The sequence below is a fragment of the Delphinapterus leucas genome, chromosome 6 (assembly GCF_059928025.1).
Source record: "Delphinapterus leucas isolate spDelLeu-1000000601 "Yukka" chromosome 6, BTC_Dleu_Yukka2, whole genome shotgun sequence".
Classification (NCBI taxonomy): domain Eukaryota; kingdom Metazoa; phylum Chordata; class Mammalia; order Artiodactyla; family Monodontidae; genus Delphinapterus; species Delphinapterus leucas.
Window position 1 is genome coordinate 118891411 of NC_143134.1, and position 16985 is coordinate 118908395.

Consider the following 16985-nt stretch of genomic DNA (forward strand, 5'->3'; position numbering starts at 1 on the left):
CTGAGGGATAACATTTAAATTATCCCTTAAGTAGACCCAAGTATATTGCTAAAAAATTAGTATGGTTAGGGTTTTGCAGTGCATTTTATATTTTTTAAAAAAGGAAAAAGAAAAGAGATAAACATGCATAGTGTCCTATAATCCAGATTTCCTTTCCAAAGCACTGATTTCCAGGCACTTTCCTACTATTATGTTATTTTATTTTATGGTTAACATGAAAACAGAATTTTAAATCAAAGGACAGACTGCACTGTGCAAACTAGAATTGCTCATTTTTCACAAGTCCCAGTTCCAGCAGGAGAGCTCTGCAATTTGTTCTCAAGGAACGGGATTTTTTTTTTTCCTTTGAACCCTCCCCTAGACTCTCCTAAGTACTTCCCCATCACCTCTCATCCAACAGTCTCAAAGCACTTCACAAACAAGCACTGATCTTTATGCTTTCTGTGGAGCCGAAGGCAAGCATCACCACACCACTTTATAGATCGGGAAAAAGGAGGAGCAGAAATGAAGACTTGCGGGACACTAATAAATGCTGGATGAGGCAAGCCATACGGCCCCGGCTTAGCCCTTCCAGGCTGTCTCATCCACCTGCGTGGGCCCACGCCATTTCTCCCAAGGACCGGTCAGGTATTTTAATGCATTTCAGGAACCCACTCTCAGTTTTGGTTGTGCAAATAGAAGTACAAGGGGAATAGCTTCCTGTAAACGTGCCAAGTTTTCTTTTGCTATTGATATGAAAGGAAATATTTAGTTTCCTGTTTCTCAAGAACCGAAAGTTTGAAGCCCTGCATGGGACAGCCAGAGCACCCCCAAAGTGGTCAATATCTAATTCTCTTTGTTTCGTCTCAATTTCATTAAAAATACTTTTCACCAAGACATAATTTTGTTAGACCCCCAAATCAGAAAATTGATATTACTCTTACTATTTAATACCTTTACAAATTAATTTATTTAAATTAAAAAGAAAAAAAAACTCCGGACTTAAAGGAAGGGGGGGAAATCACTAGACATATATGAAACACCTGCTAGAACAGACGCTTCATTCATAATAGTTTCTGTTGCGTTTACAGCACGGTACTGTGAGTCATTGGTTCTTAATGATTCTCAGTGTGAGTAAGATGAAATGTTTTAGAAAGCAAAACCTCCATCAGTGATAGGGGAAATATGAGTAATGGGGAGAAGAGGGATTGTGAGCTACTAATACAGAAGACGAATTTTTTTAAAACAACATTTGTTTAGTGTTGGGAAAAAAATATTTAAATTCTAGCACTAGCATTCATTGTTTGGGTGGGTCTGGTCTATAAAGTGGAAATAAACTCACAGGGTCCTTGTTAGGTTATGAAAGGATGCATTTAAATACCCTAATCAAGGTGTGTCAAGCACTTAACAAGTTGGTTCTCTTCCGTTTTCATACTTTAAAAGATGGAGGGAGAATTTGGGTTCTATGCATGATTCCTCAGAAAGGGAGGGAGCAGAATAGTATTTATTACAGTGTGTGGCGGGGGAGACTGAGGGCTCTAAAAAACCATGTGGCGGCAAAAAGATGAAACAAGAATGCCAAAGATATTGATAATATTGAAGTTGGGTGATGAGTACGTAGGGGTTCATCATATTCTAAGTATGTGTGAAAATTCCTATAATAAAAACTACAAACAATAAAAATACATTTTGATGGTATTAACTTAAAAAAAAAGGACGAGAAGGAGAGCTCTAGAGTCCCAGACATGGGATTGCATCTCTGCTTTCTACTCTGTGAACTTGATAAGTTATTTTACCGTTCTGTGCTTCGATTTCCTCTCTTGTAAAAGGGGATAATGAGGATGTGGCCAGTGCAGAGATGTGCCGCTCAGATCCTTCTTCCAGAAAGGACTCCCTGCCCAGCTAGTTAGCGGACAGCCTCCTTTAGGGTACGGTCTGCTATTTATTTTATTTATTTATTTTTGGCTGCATTGGGTTTTCATTGCTGCGCGCGGGCTTTCTCTAGTTGCAGCGAGCAGGGGCTACTCTTCATTGTGGTGCGTGGGCTTCTCACTGCAGTGGCTTCTCTTGTTGCGGAGCACGGGTTCTAGGGTGCGCGGGTTTCATAGTTGTGTCACGCAGACTCAGTAGTTGTGGTGCACGGGCTCAGTTGCTCCACGGCATGTGGGATCTTCCCAGACCAGGGATCGAACCCATGTCCCCTGCACTGGAGGGCAGATTCTTAATCACTGTGCCACCAGGGAAGTCCTAAGAAATAATTCTTATTAAAAACTTCATGCCAATGATTAGAATGGTGTGTTCAAAGTTTTAAAAAGAAACCACAATATAGCTAATGTGATATTATAGCTTAAATGTGAACAGGTTTTAATAACTTTTGCAGGAAGAAATTGGAAGTTTCATCTATTTTGCCATTGGCAGTGGTGGTATGAATACAGTGCTAGTATTAAACAATTGAAGTTGTTAAGATTTACATAGCCCATCGACAGACAAATGAATAAAGAAGATGTGGTACATATATACAATGGAATATTACTCAGCCATAAAAAGGAATGAAATTGGGTCATTGGTAGAGACATGGATGGACCTAGAGACTGTCATACAGAATGAAGTAAGTCAGAAAGAGAAAAACAAATATTGTATATTAACGCATATATGTGGAATCTAGAAAAATGGTACAGACGAACCGGTTTGCAAGGCAGAAATAGAGACACAGATGTAGAGAACAAATGTATAGACACCAAGGGGGGGAAGGCGGGGGGCTGGTGGTGGGATGAATTGGGAGATTGGGATTGACCTATATACACTAATATGTATAAAATAGATAACTAATAAGAACCTGCTGCATAAAAATAAATAAATTTTAAAAATTCAAATTAAAAAAAGAATTACATAAATTTTTTTTTCTTTTTTTTATGGCTGTGTTGGGTCTTCATTGCTGTGCATGGGTTTCCCATTGCAGTGGCTTCTCTTGTTGTGGAGCACGGGCTCTAGGCACAAGGGTTTCAGTAGTTGTGGCACACAGGCTCTAGAGCACAGGCTCAGTAGTTTTGGCACACAGGCTTAGCTGCTCCATGGCATGTGGGATCTTCCCGGACCAGGGCTCAAACCCGTGTCTCCTGCATTGGTAAGCAGATTCTTAACCACTGCGCCACCACGGAAGTCCTGAGTTACATAAATTTAGCATAAACTTTACAGATGAGGCTTATGAGTTAAACGAATCAATATTAAAAAAAAAAAGAATCAATATTAAAAACTTTTATATTCCCAACTAACCCTTTAATACAATATACATATTTGGCCCTTTATGACTTTTTAATTTTTTTTACCTAGACACATCACCAGGCTCAAGCTAGTATGACTATGTATTACTAAATCAGGAAACAAATATTGCATTACAAACACTAATTCCAGAAGACTTCACACCCACATTCCAAAATCTAATTAGATTAATTTCCCAGGGCATACGTGTATTCTTGGTAGCTTGCAATTTTTAAGTGTCAAAATAAAGCCTTATTTTTAAATGTGGGTGGTGTTGATGAAACAAGCATGAGTAATACTTGCAGGAAACACAATATTAGCTTTAGCAAGGAAGTGGGTGATATTTGAATAGTCCTTCAAAGAGGCACTTTCCATGTCACACCAATGTAAAGCAAGAGTTCTAATGTGGTCACATGGTAAGCACAGACAAAACCCCTTACGGTGCTTGAAACACAGTTTTACCTACCAAAAATGCAATGTTCAGGATGATATCTAATGTATAAAGTGAAGGCAACAAGCTGATGGGTAAATTTCCAACCATAGAATCACCTGACCACCCCTGTTTTGTTTAATATCTACTAACCAGAGAGACAAATATCATATCGCTTACACGTGGAATCTAAAAAAATGATACAGATGAACTTATTTACAAAACAGAAATAGACTGGGGATTCCCTGGTGGTCCAGTGGTTAGGACTTGGTGCTTTCAATACTGTGGGCCCGGGTTCAATCCCTGGTCGGGGAACGAAGATCACGCATGTCCCGAGCTGCACGGCACAATAAATAAATAAAGACAAACAAAAACAGACACAGACATAGAAGACAAACTTCTGGTTACCAAAAGGGAAAGGGGGGGCGGGGAGGGATAAATTAGGAGTTTGGGATTAGCAGATACAAACCACTATATATCCACAAAAAAGATAAACAAGAAGGACCTACTGTATAGCACAGGGAACTATATTCAATATCTTGTAATAACTTATAATGAAAAAAATGTGAAAAACAATATATATATATATATGACTGAATCACTTTGCTGTACACCTGAAACATTATTTTTTGTTTGTTTTGGGGCTTGTTTTTTTTTTTTTGGCGGTATGCGGGCCTCTCACTGTTGTGGCCTCTCCCGCTGCGGAGCACAGGCTCCGGACGCGCAGGCTCAGCGGCCATGGCTCACGGGCCCAGCCGCTCCGTGGCATGTGGGATCCTCCCAGACTGGGGCACGAACCCGCGTCCCCTGCATCGGCAGGCGGACTCTCAACCACTGCGCCACCAGGGAAGCCCCTGAAACATTATAAATCAACTACACTTCGATTACAGAAAATAAAGATAAAAAATAAACTAATTTAAAAAAAAATCTACTAACCAGAAAAGACTGTGCAAACCCTGTTTTAATAGAGAGGCAGGGATGACAGAATTAAACTTGATTTGGTCTATTTTTTGAGGCAGTTCTGCTCTGCTCACTGAAGTTCCAAGAGTGATGTCTCCCCTGTTGGTCTTGCCATGTTTATCCCAAACAGAAATCTCTAAAGGATTAAAGAAGAAAGAGCAGAAGAAGAGCTATGAACTGTTGTTAGTACTCTACTCCATTTAGTACTGGGCAGTAAGAAGAGGTACTAATTCTCCAAATCCTGCAACTATTAACAGTCCATTAGGGCTTCCCTGGTGGCGCACTGGTTAAGAATCCGCCTGCCAATGTAGGGGACACAGGCTCGAGCCCTGGTCCAGGAAGATCCCACATGCTGCGGAGCAACTAAGCCCGTGTGCCACAACTACTGAGCCTGTGCTCTAGAGCCCACGGGACACAACTACTGAAGCCTGAGATCCACAACTAGTGAAGCCTGCACGCCTAGAGTCCGCGCTCCGCAACAAGAGAAGCCACCGCAATGAGAAGCCCGCACACTGCAACTGGGCAACGAAGACCCAACACAGCCAAAAATAAATAGATTAATTAATTAATTTTAAAAATTATTTTTAAAAAAGGTCTAGAGGGACTTCCCTGGCGGTCCAGTGGTTACGACTCCTCACTTCTGAACTAAGATCCCACAGGCCATGCAGTGTGCCCCTCTGCCCCCCAAACAGAGATCTAGACTGTGTATTTGTGAGGAAGCAGTATAAGTCTCTGGACCTTCTGCTCAATTTTGCTGTGAAACTATAACTGCTCTAAAAAATAGTCTATTTAAAAAAAAACGGTGCCTAGAATTATTTTTTAAAAAATGTTTACAACTGCCAAAGTGCAGAAAGGCATTAAAACTACGCTCCCATTACTTTAAAACAGCAAATGTTAAAACAAAATGAAAAAAAAAGGATTCATTCATTTATTCAATAAATATTTCTTTCTTTCTTTTTTTTTAATATATATTTTTATTTTTGGCTGTGCTGGGTCTTCGTTGCTGCCCGCGGGCTTTCTCTAGCTGCAGTGAGCGGGGGCTACTCTTTGTTGTGGTGCGCGGGCTTCTCATTATGGTGGCTTTTCTTATTGTGGAGCATGGGCTCTAGGCGCATAGGCTTCAGTAGTTGTGGCAGGCGGGCTTCAGTAGTTGTGGCACGCGGGCTTAGTAGTTGTGGCTTGCAGGCTCAGTAGTTGTGGCGCACGGGCTTAGTTGCTCCAGTCCCTCAATTGGTCCAGTCCCTTAGTTGCTCCAGTCCCTCAATAAATATTTCTTGAACTCCCGACTGTGAGGCAGGCATTGTTCCTGGTCCAGTTGGTAGACAACTCTTTCACTGCTGCCTCTTAAAGGTGCACACCACAATCAATGTCATTATATTCAACAAATTGTGGAATGCACATTATATGCCTGACACTGTCCTAAAAACATAGGTTTAAGAAAAAAAATTAAGTACAATCAACACAGGTGGCTTAACATAGTAATATGTTAACCAATATATATTATTCGGGTCTCTCTGTTTGCTTTCTTGCTGTTATTATTTTGGGCTACTCCATTTCTTATTAGCACCAAAAGAAAGATGGCAGAGAGGACACTAGGAGATAAAGGTAGATTATATCACTGAGTAAATTTTTAGCCACAAAGAGTAGAACAGTTATAAGGAAAGCTAAAATTTCCAATGGACTTTTTCTTACTTCACATTAATGATCAAGCTTAAAAAAAGCTGAGCTGACACTTCAGTAACTTCTCACTTCTTTCTAACATGTAGGTACAAAACCAAAAAAAAAAAAAAAATTCAAATGTAAGAAATTCTTGCTTTGCCATTTCTCTAATGACCAGTCACAATTTCAACAAGTCAGTGAAAACTATTCAGCCTATTAACATGACTTTTTAAACAAAGTCTTGAGTAAATGCATTTTGGTTAATTTTGGTACAGAAACAATTTTACCCTAATCACTTTAAATCAGCCGTTTATACTTTGTTATAACTTCTGATATAAAACAGAAAGCCCCTATTTTAATACAATCTAATCCAATAAAGTTATTACAAATTATGGGTTTTGAGTCCATTTTTATGATTGCCTGATAACTTCCTGACATTTCATGATTTCTCAAAAATGTCCTAGGATATCAAAGTTTATGCCTATGGAGAGGTTAAAAAAAAAAAAAAAAGGAGAAAAGAGAACGGTTTTACTCTGTCTACAAAGCAGGATGTGGCTAAGAACAGGCCTTTAATGTAAAGTGCATGTTAGAAACCTGTCGTTTTGAAAAGCCTGCATGCACATTGGCTGGCATCCTAAAATGTGTGTGAAACTTGATGGCATTTGTGAAGGTCTATGAAAGCTGCAAACACCTATTACAAAGAACTCGTGGCTACCCGAACCAGAGCTCCTTCTCTCTCCATATGGAAGCATCATTCTGCCAAGTTAGGCCTGAGCGCCCCATCATTATCTCATTACCTATGTGCATGATCCCCACAGCCACCATTCAAGGAAAACCCTCAATCACAGCCCTGCCAGGCTGCCCATTGCTGCCCAACACACCACACAACACTGAGTCTCTCACCACCAGAGAACTGGAGGTTTATTTTTCAGAATCCTTCATTATTCTAATTTTTTAAAAATCTCAAATATTAATAAAACAAGGCAACTGGAAACAGACATTTCGTTCCCCTTCTACTTCTTGGAATTTAAACTCAGATTTTGCACTTCTCTTAGCACAAATTATGTGATCATTCTTTTCCCTCTATTAACCTCCAAGCCACTCAAGGGCAAAGGGCAATACTCTACTGGAATGCCTTTTTCTTTTTTTTAACTCTTCGCTGACATATACTTGTATAGAGACAACGGATGAGTCATTCTTCCTCATAAACTTAAAAACAAGTGAAAAAAATTCTCAATTAGCTTACACAACTTCTCCCTTAAAAGTCTTTTCCAATTATTTTCACTGTAGGAAATTTCAAGCATAGACAGTAGAAAGCATAGTATCACAAGTCCTCCTGTACCCATCACCCAGCTTCAACAATGACCAACTCCCAAGCAAGTTCCCTTCATCGACATCCCCATCCACTACCACCCCAAATTCTTTTGAAGCAAATCCAAGATTTCCTTTCATTCATATATATTCCAGTTCCCACTGATTTTCAACAACTCCCTGTCTTTGCCTTCCTTCCCACCCTCTACCTCCAAAAAGAAGTGTACAGAATACAGGTGATTGTAGCTATTTAACTGGTTTTCTTCTCTTAGCTACCCCCCCCTCTGGATCACCTTCTATAACGTTCACCAACATCACCGTGAAGTGCTCACCATTGTGTTCAGTTCCTTTAACTACAGCCTATTTCACTCAGAAATATATTGTATTCCCCCCACCCCAATAATTCCTTTCTCTAGTTTGAACAAGTGAAAAAAAAATCGTGCCAAATTTTCTATTCTCTTGATGAAAAATTACTTCTGATTTGTTCCCCTCATCCCAGAAAAGGTAAAAAGAGCCAAAGGGAGTGGAGAAGGAATAGAAGAAGAAAGAAATTCAACACTTAAAATGGTAGATTCCGCCTAATTGGCCGTGTGTAAATACTTAAAACCATCTGTTACTTTATTTTTAAAATGAATATTTGTAAACATCAGTCGAAAATTGGAGTCCGTTTTGATAGAGGATGTTTATAAAATGAGTTATCTTCATGTAAGGGAGCTATTGCCTTCAGGATTTTGGTTTTAATACCAGTGGCTGCTTCTGAGCCTAAGAAATGGTTATGTAAAAACAATTAAAGCAAAAAAAAAAAAATTAAGGGAGGATGCGCTGTTTCTATAGCTGCTCTAACCTTGTTTTATTTTGACGTGAGATTTCCTCGCCTCAGCTCAGAGAGCAGCCACCACCCCACGCTTTCTCCTCCACGCCCTTTACAAATGGGATTCCGATGGGAGGCACTTTCGAGTTCATCAAGGGAAACGGCTCATCTTGAGAATACTTCAGGGCGATAATTGAGATTTCATCTACTCCTCCCTCTGGACTCTGCTCTGCCCATCCCTTGCCTAGTGATTGCCTCAGGAATCCAGAGGAAGGCAGGGAAACAAGCTCCAGTCCACAAGCCTCTGCCTCTCCTCCCCGAGGACGGCCTGTGCACCGCCTTGGCATCCTCCTGTCGCCTTGGTCCGGGGAGAGGAGCTTCCAGACGGCACGCTACTTGTTTATCCATCCGCGCCCCAGGTTAAGAATCCCGGCGGGGCGCTCCCTACCCCAGTTTAGACTCTCTCCTCTGAGCAGTTAAAAAATATAAAATCTACCCCGCGAATGCCTCTTCCTGAAGGTGATAACACCAGATCTCCCTCTAACTCCGACTACTTTCCTCTCCAGGCCAAACGCCGCAGTCCCCACATCAAATCGAGGAACTGAGCTGCCCCTCAAAAAATCACAAGTGCACCCCTAGACCACCACAGGGCAAACGTCCTCGCCACTAGGAGGAAGACACCAGTTCTCGCCCCTGCGCTCCAAAACCCAAGACCCGGGACCGGCCCCGCCTGGGCCGCCCCGCCCCCCGGAGGAGCGCCCGACCCTCCCGCACCTCCACGAAGAGAAAGCAGCCTAGGACCTCGGGTCTGGGCGCCGAACACCGAACGCAGCCCTGAAAATCCCCGGGCCTCCACGCCCCCATTGGGTCGGCCAGCGACGCATCGGTTACTCGCTCCGGGGGATTACGGCTCTTCCCAACACACACCGCTGGCCTCGGGGCGCCGAGGAGAGGGAGTCCCGCCCGCGCCTCCGGCTCAGGCCGCGGGGGGGACCCAGATCCGAAGCCCCTGCTCGGGCCGCCGGGGACCCACCCCAGCGCCCCTCACCTCCGAAGGGCGAATCTGGCTCGCACCTCCTGCTCAAGCCAAGGCCGACGAGAGGCTCCCGGACCAGCGCCTACCCCCAGGCCGCCGGGACCCCGACCAGCGCGCGGTCGCCTCCACCCGGGCAGCCCGGCCCGCGCCCCGCGCCCAGGCGCGCCAGGCACCTTCCCCAGCATCCCGGCGGGCCCAGCCCCTCACTCACCCAGAGCTCGGTGCCCCAGCTCATGGTGCAGGGGGCGGGAAGGGGCGCGCCGCGCGGCAGGCGCGGCTCTCCGGTCCCCTCCCAAGCGATCCCTTCGCCCCTCGAGATCCCCGCGATCGAGGAAAGCCCGTGCCCGCGCGGTCGCCGCCTCCTCCGGCTCGCCGCTCTTCGCCTTGAGTCTCCTCGGCGGCTCCTCCTCCCCTTCGCTCCTCAGCAAAATGGCCCGAGGAAGCAGCAGCCGCGGCCGCCGCAGCGCCCGCCAGCCCGCCCGCCCCACAGCCGGAGAGCAAGGGGAGGGGGAGGGGCGGGAGGGGGCGGGACTGCACGCCGGGGGCGGGGTCGGCCTGACAGCTCGCGCACGCGCGCGCCCCGCCCCCGGCCCCGGCCCCACCTCCCCCTAGGCGCCCTCCGCCCCGCCCACGTGGCCCGGGGGTCCGGAAGGACCCGGAGGGAGGAGGGGGGACCGCCGGGACTTGGAGGCCCGGACCTTCCCCCCCAGCCCCCCGGTTTTTTTTATTACTTATTAGCAACCACACTCTCTGCTCTTAGGACAACCACTCGCCTTTGAACATAGCCGGCCCCTGTTATTACGGGTGCTCTGCAGAGGCCTGAGGTTGCTCCCCGGCGCCGACCGCCGCTTTGAATTTCAGGACCATACTTTTCCCTGGCAGCCATTCACACCGACAGGAGTTCGCTCGCGTGGTGTTTCCCCACCGCTCGGGAACCGTGGAGGCCCGAGGAGCCTTGCAGCCTTGCGCGGTAGGAGTGGGGCCTGGTACGGTGCTGTGTGTGTACTGCACACAGAGGGACGTCGAGGCAAAGAGCGACCAAACAGCTTAGAGTTTGATTCCTGGGGAAGGAATCCAGGGGCGCACAACCAGTGATTTCTAATCTCTGAAACCAGTGATTTCCAACTTGTTCGGCCAAGAAACTCTCAGACGTGAAATGACGTTGCCGCTTAGTGGGTAAAAGGAAAGTCGCTGGGTCCACAGATAACGCGTTTGGTTCCAATCCAGCCTCCCGCACTTACTAGCTGGGTGGCCTCCGACAATGCCTCCACCTCTAGAAGCTCAGAGCCCTCGCCTGACAAATGGAGTTATTTAATAACGTAGCCATCTTGCCATGTGCTGGCGAGGATCAAGGAAATGAGCACCTGTTACCTGGCCTGTTGTTGGTAAACCGAGCTCATTTTTCAGTAGATACGGACTCCTTTTTCTCTGTATTTGGAGGGTCTACACAAATAACATTCCAGGAATGGAGAGTTGCTTGAGTTCCAACTCCTTCCTCTGAATCACTAGGCCTTTTCTCCCCAACTTTTCTTTCTTCCTCAGCTAATGTTACTGACTTTTCTGAATAACTGTGGACTCCTAAAATGGGCTCCATTTTAGAAATATTTCACAGTGGTGCATCTCTCCAGTCCCACTATACCCAGCCTCAACCAGCTTACTCTCCACGAGAGGGTGGAGCAAGGGTGGTGTTTTACTCTTGCAGATAAACCAAGTTCTACTTCCTTTGTTGGACAGAATTACAATAAATTTAAACTGTCAAAACTGTTTTGGTCTGTCTTCAGTTACAAGTTCCCTCCATCCCCTTGTTTTTAGTGTGTGTATTTAAATATTTTGTTCTCAGTTACCAGGTCTGGGAACTCTTTACCCAAGCCTGCTAGATGTGTAACCATCAGAACTACCATCCACTTATCTCCCAAGGTAGATTAATAGCCAGAGTGAGTTGGAGGGGTTAGAAATGCAAACAATACTGCACGGTTTAGTTGGCTATTTGGAAATGGTAAGTGAAATGCAGATCATCTAACGAGACCCTGCCTCAGTATTCACCTCAATTTCCCTTCCTGCCAAGGTTTAATATTTTTTCAAGTACACTTGACTGCCTTCTAGAAGACTTCTCAAAACCAGAGTGACCACTTGTGAAAAGATGCTAATCAGGAGGAAAAGCAACCTGCTGCTCTAAAGAAGTGAAAGAAGAGGGACAAAGAGGAAGGGACGGCAGAAAAAAAAAGAGAGAGACCATATTAAAAGGAAACCTTTTGGGCTTCCCTGGTGGCCCAGTGGTTGAGAGTCCGCCTGCCGATGCAGGGGACACGTGTTCATGCACGGGAGGATCCCACATGCCGCGGAGCGGCTGGGCCCGTGAGCCATGGCCGCTGAGCCTGCGCGTCCGGAGCCTGTGCTCCGCAACGGGAGGGGCCACAGCAGTGAGAGGACCGCGTACCGCAAAAAAAAAAAAAAAAAAAAGAATACATGTAAAATGCTTAGCACGTGAGGGCACATGTATTGGTTCCCTTTCCTTTCCTCTTGTTTTCTGGAGGATTTTTACTTCCTCTATCAAGTAAAGCAATCCTTTAAAGCACTTCTGATGCAGCAAGACAGACTGCCTGAACTACAATTGATTGGCGGTTGTCTATTGGTGAAGTACTCTTCCTAATGAAATTCTCAAGATCTTTTTTTCCGTTAAAATAGCTTCCATCAGTTTCTAGCTTTAAATTCTCCATTTGCTTATCATTCAAACTCTAGTGGAAAAAGCTAAAGTGGGATAAAAGTAGGAACTCTGTGGTGAGTAGAATCTTAAAACTGAAACCAATTTTTGTACCTGATAGTGGAATTCCCCTGAAGTTCTAGAAAGATGTGCATAAAATCAGGAAAAACCAGCTGTATGTGGCTGAGCAAGTTACACACTGTGCCACCAAACTGAGGAGTAGTGAATTGGAAATTTTTCTGCAGCCTGCAGGATTCAAGATGGATCAGGGCCTAGCTTTTCCAAGATCACTCTGCAAGGAGAGGCCGTGGGCTTCCCCCATGCCCCAAGAAATGACATTTCAAGCTGAAGAACGAAAGTGACATTTGACTTCTGAATGTGTTGCCAGACCCCAATTTGACTTTTGGTTCGCTATACTGTGTTTATAGAAGGTTTTGGTCTGAAATGTCATCTCTTTTGATAAGAAAGACAAATGGCAATCATAACTGGAGAATATTAACCCAATAATTACATTAAACATCTCTGGAAATTTCTAAACTGTTGCTAAACATTATGAATCACACTAGGTTCAAACTACCAATTCTGCTACTAGTGGCAAACTTCAGTGGATCTTGCAAGGTTAGAGGAAACAGAAAAATAAAATCCACTTGACTAAGAGGGTAAGGCTGAAAGTCAGGTTTAGGAGATAGTATTTCCAGCCCCTCCAGGCCTTTTCAGTCAGTACCTCAAAGTTTAATGCCCCTTTGAAAATGTTGCCAGGGAGAGGCAGGCCTAACTTGTTCTGTTACTCAACAGGTCTGTTCCCAGTTACAGTACCATGATTATGCAAATAATCTGTTCTTGAAACTCTGAAATCATGTGTTTAAATATAAAAATATATAAATAAATATAAAATTGCCAAGATAGCAGTTTTCACAGAATTTGAGAAGTAACTGTCTAATCAATACTTCACTTAAGTCTTTGTAATTTGTGTTCCCTTTCTTACTTCTCTCAATTCCAAGCTAATGACTGGCACAATATAGTTCTCAAATACCTGAAGAAACTATTCCTCATAAACGTCTGGACAGATGCCATTGGTATGTGACCCTGTGAAGGTCACATAATAATTCCCAAGTGAAAAGGAGCAAGGAATAAGAACCCAGCTTTGAGCCCTCGTAAAACTGTTTTCCAGAGACTAAAAGACAAACGTCTTCTACTTTATAAACTAGTTATTATAATATTAAATAAAATTAATATTCTTCCTGATCAATCCGTTTTTAGAAGCCTATTATATTCAAATTTAAAACCAGAGATTCTCAAACATGGTACCTCACTTTAAAAAGTGAACTATAATAATACTCCAACACTGTAAATTGCCCTTAAAAATGAAACTGCACTTGAAAATCCCCATTTCTTTTAACAATTAGTTTCATAGTGAAGTGAGAATCAGCTAACTGCCTTTGGTATTTCCTCTAGATACCTAAAAGAAAGTATCAACTATTGTACATTTCTTCTATGTTCTTTCATACAGCTGATTGTTAAAATACTTTCTGAAAATTTCTCTTGCATTTCACTTGATAACACACTGGTTACTCAGATTCTGGGATTTTATTTTTTTGAAAATTTAAAATTATAAGAATTAAAAAGAATAATAATAAAATTATAAGAATTAGAAAGCCGTGTACGGCATAGTGCAAGAAGCGCAGACCCTGTTCTGAAGCAGATGAGGCTCCAGTCCTGGTTCTAAAGATGCTTGCCAAAAATTACCCAACTCATTGTGTGATCTTGAGCAAATCACTTGAGTTCCTTGGATTTGTTTTCACATCTGTTAAATAAGGTGAAAGGATCTGTTGATTATCTAAGGACCCTTCCAGCCTCATATGAAATGAAATTTTTGAAACAATTGCAGGACAGGGATTAAGTGCTGGGCTTTATGGGAGAGGCCTGAATGAGAGTCATTTATAAATGATCAGACCACCCTGAATAAATTAATTTATCTAACCAAGTCTTATCTTTAAAAAAGGAACAAAAATATAGATCTTATAAAGATTTGGGTCTTAAATTATAAAATGTACATATGAAGTACTTAGCAGAATATTTGGCAAACTTAATTGCTCAATAAATAGATTAACTATTATCTCCTTTGTGGATTTCCAAAACAATAAAGTTTCTTCTTCTCAGTTTCCTGTAAGATGGGGTAGTAAGATCAGATGAGAATTCTGTTCAAAGAAGTAAGGTTGCATATTCACAATAGATGGCTAAGGATATGAGGTTGGAGAAAGAAGTAAACCACCAAATAGTAAACATTGCCTTTCTAGCTTCTCGGCTACACCTCAGTACCCTGTTTTTGTTCTTGCAGAGGGTGTGACAGAACCTGTACTGGTTTTTGACTCAAGGGAAGAATTCATAGATTCATGACTTTTACTACTATGATTGCACAGCTAAAAGATCTAGGACTCTCCCTCCTCTATTCTGTACTTTCCCAACTGATTCTTTCTAACCTGAGCGCAGCACTTTAGCTCCATTTAAATGCATCGTGTTAATTTCAGTTTCTAGGTCCAGTTAAAAACGAAGAATCTGATTCTGTCATAAAACACATTAGTACATTGATAGTCACTCAGTATTGCGATTCCTGGTGGTTTTTATTTTCTCCTCTTTTGCTTAAATGATTGCACACAAAGAGCATGCATTATTTGTGTGGTAAGAAAAACAAAACAAAACAAAAAACAACCAAAAAAACCTCAAAAAACTAAAAACTAAATAAACCTAGCTAGTCTGTTGGCAATTTTAATAAGCACGTTCCTCTCTACAACTCCTTGATAAAAAATAGTGAGTTGAAGGCAACCAGCTACTGAATCCTTCCCCTAAAGATCTCCTTACATAAATTTAAAAAATAATAATAAATAATAAAGGAAAAAGGTCTCCCTACAAATTCCAAAGATAAGAGGCAAAGGAAGTTTCCACACAGAATTAAAAGATTCATACTCCAGTGGTCGGATAAACTAGCATGAAGCAATATAACATAGTATTTAGTAGTTTCCACGTGATTCCCAGTTCAACCTGGAACAAATGACTTAATTTCTTAGAGCTTCAGTTTGCTTACCGGTAAAGGGGGATAATGCTTATACCTACCTCCTATCTCATCAGATTGTTCCAAGGATTAAATGCAAAAATGCACACAAAAGGTCTAATGAAGTCCCTAATAAGGGCTCAATAAATTCCTATCACTACAACCACTTCGTCAAAAATTTCAGTGTGAAGAGCCTCAAAAAAACCAAAGGACTAAAGACAAGCCACGAACTTGGCATTTTCCACCGAGTCAACGCTGCTCGGGAAATCAGTCCCATCAACGGCCAGGCACCCTGGCGGTACCCCCACCCTTTGGAAAGCGGGGTGACTCGGTGGGCCGGGTCGCGCAGGCCCAAGGTCGCTTTCCAAGCTCCGCCGGGCTGAGGCGACGACCGGGCTGGTCCTGCCCAGCGACTGCTGCCATGGCAACCGCCACAGGGTCCCCACTGGAGGCGCCACCTCTTCTGGCTAAACCTAAGGTCCTCACAGCGGAAGCCGACTGAACGGCCTCGAAGTGGCCAGCTTAGGCCTCTCGGCGACTTCCCGGGCCCCACACTCCAGGAAAAAAGCCACAGACCCTGCGCCGCTGGCCGCGGAGCCCCTGACCCCCCTACCAGGCCCTTCCGGCGGCCGCCGCCCTTTAACCCCCGGAAGTGGGCGGGAGAGGAAGCGGCTGGTGATGCTGGAACAAATATGGCCGCCCCGGCGCCCGTCGGCCCTTCGGGCTCCCGCAGTCCTCGGCTGGCCGCCGGCCTTCGGCTGTTCCCACTACTGGGGCTGCTGCAGCTGCTGGTCGAGCCTGGCCTGGGCCGCGTCCACCACCTGGCGCTCAAGGTAAGGCCGACCGGGGCCGGGTAGGAGCAGGCCGGGGGCCGGAGGCCGCGGCCGCTCCCGGGAGCTGGGGGCAACTTTGGCCCAGTGGAGGGGGGGTTGTCTGTGAGCGTTTGGGTTCCCGCCCTTTTTCCCGGGCGCGGCCTCTCTCCGAGAGGGGTCTGTTGGGAACTGTGGGGATGGCGGGAGTCCCCGGTCTGTCTGGAAGGGGCAGGAAGATTCGGGCTGAGAGAGGGGAAGGGGCTGAACTGCGGCGTAACCCCGAAGGACTCCGGAGGCCGCGCTTGCAGTCCCTGCTGGTTTCCCTAGCTTCCTTGCCGACAGCAACCTGCTTTTCCTCCTCTATTCTCACCTCCAACTTTTATGCCCCACTTCGCTTGTCCGCGGTCTCCACTTGTCCATGCCCTTGTACTTGGCAGAACCTTTGCCTCAATTTCCCGGTTCGGCTTCGGGCGCACTCTGGACTGATCAAAGCGGGAATTTCCAGGAGGAATTTCAAATCTCGCTTGAAATACGTGACCGGAAATTTAGACCCAACATTTAAAATATGTTTCTAATTAGAGGGTTTGCCTTTTTATCTCTCGCTCCTGTCATTGTCTGTCTAGGGAAGGGATTTATGATAGGCCTAGAATGATCCCTTGGATCTTGCTTTATAACTCAAAACATGCCTCCAGGCGATTCAGCAGGTTAATATATCTGGAAAGTAGAAAACTAAATCGTTATGACTCAAAACCTTGTGCATTGTTTTCATAATATACAATTTTCTTAGAAGTGTGGGATTGTAGAAAGTTTGCCTTATTAAAACAGTACTTTAACAAAGCATTGTATTTTGTGAATGTACAGTTTAAAGAATACAGAATCTGGATTAAAAAACCTGCCCAGACCCATACTCCATACCTTGGCTACCAGTTGTTTGTAAATAAAATGTATCCTGATTAAAATTGTTCTCAACCGCAGGAAG

The 16985-nt window shown here is 44.2% G+C and overlaps 2 protein-coding genes across 17 annotated transcripts in view; one reads left to right on the forward strand and one right to left on the reverse strand.

The window, feature by feature from the left end:
- Positions 1 to 9890, reverse strand: part of FNBP1 (formin binding protein 1) — a 141176-nt gene extending 131286 nt beyond the window's left edge. For 6 of the 14 annotated variants that reach the window (XM_089913858.1, XM_089913863.1, XM_022578466.3 and 3 more), the window contains exon 1: positions 9656 to 9889. In XM_089913858.1, coding sequence (XP_089769984.1) covers positions 9656 to 9679 — 24 coding nt within the window. In that variant the 5' untranslated portion in view covers positions 9680 to 9889. Of the gene's footprint in view, positions 1 to 9655 lie in introns of all 14 variants that reach the window. The other 8 variants (XM_089913867.1, XM_089913862.1, XM_089913861.1 and 5 more) reach the window with 3 other exon arrangements.
- A 5856-nt stretch (positions 9891 to 15746) lies between these two features.
- GPR107 (G protein-coupled receptor 107) overlaps positions 15747 to 16985 on the forward strand; it is a 102763-nt gene continuing 101524 nt past the window's right edge. For 2 of the 3 annotated variants that reach the window (XM_022578452.2, XM_089913856.1), the window contains exon 1: positions 15845 to 16027. In XM_022578452.2, the coding sequence (XP_022434160.1) occupies positions 15887 to 16027 (141 nt within the window). In that variant the 5' untranslated portion in view covers positions 15845 to 15886. Of the gene's footprint in view, positions 16028 to 16985 lie in introns of all 3 variants that reach the window. The other variant, XM_089913855.1, reaches the window with a different exon arrangement.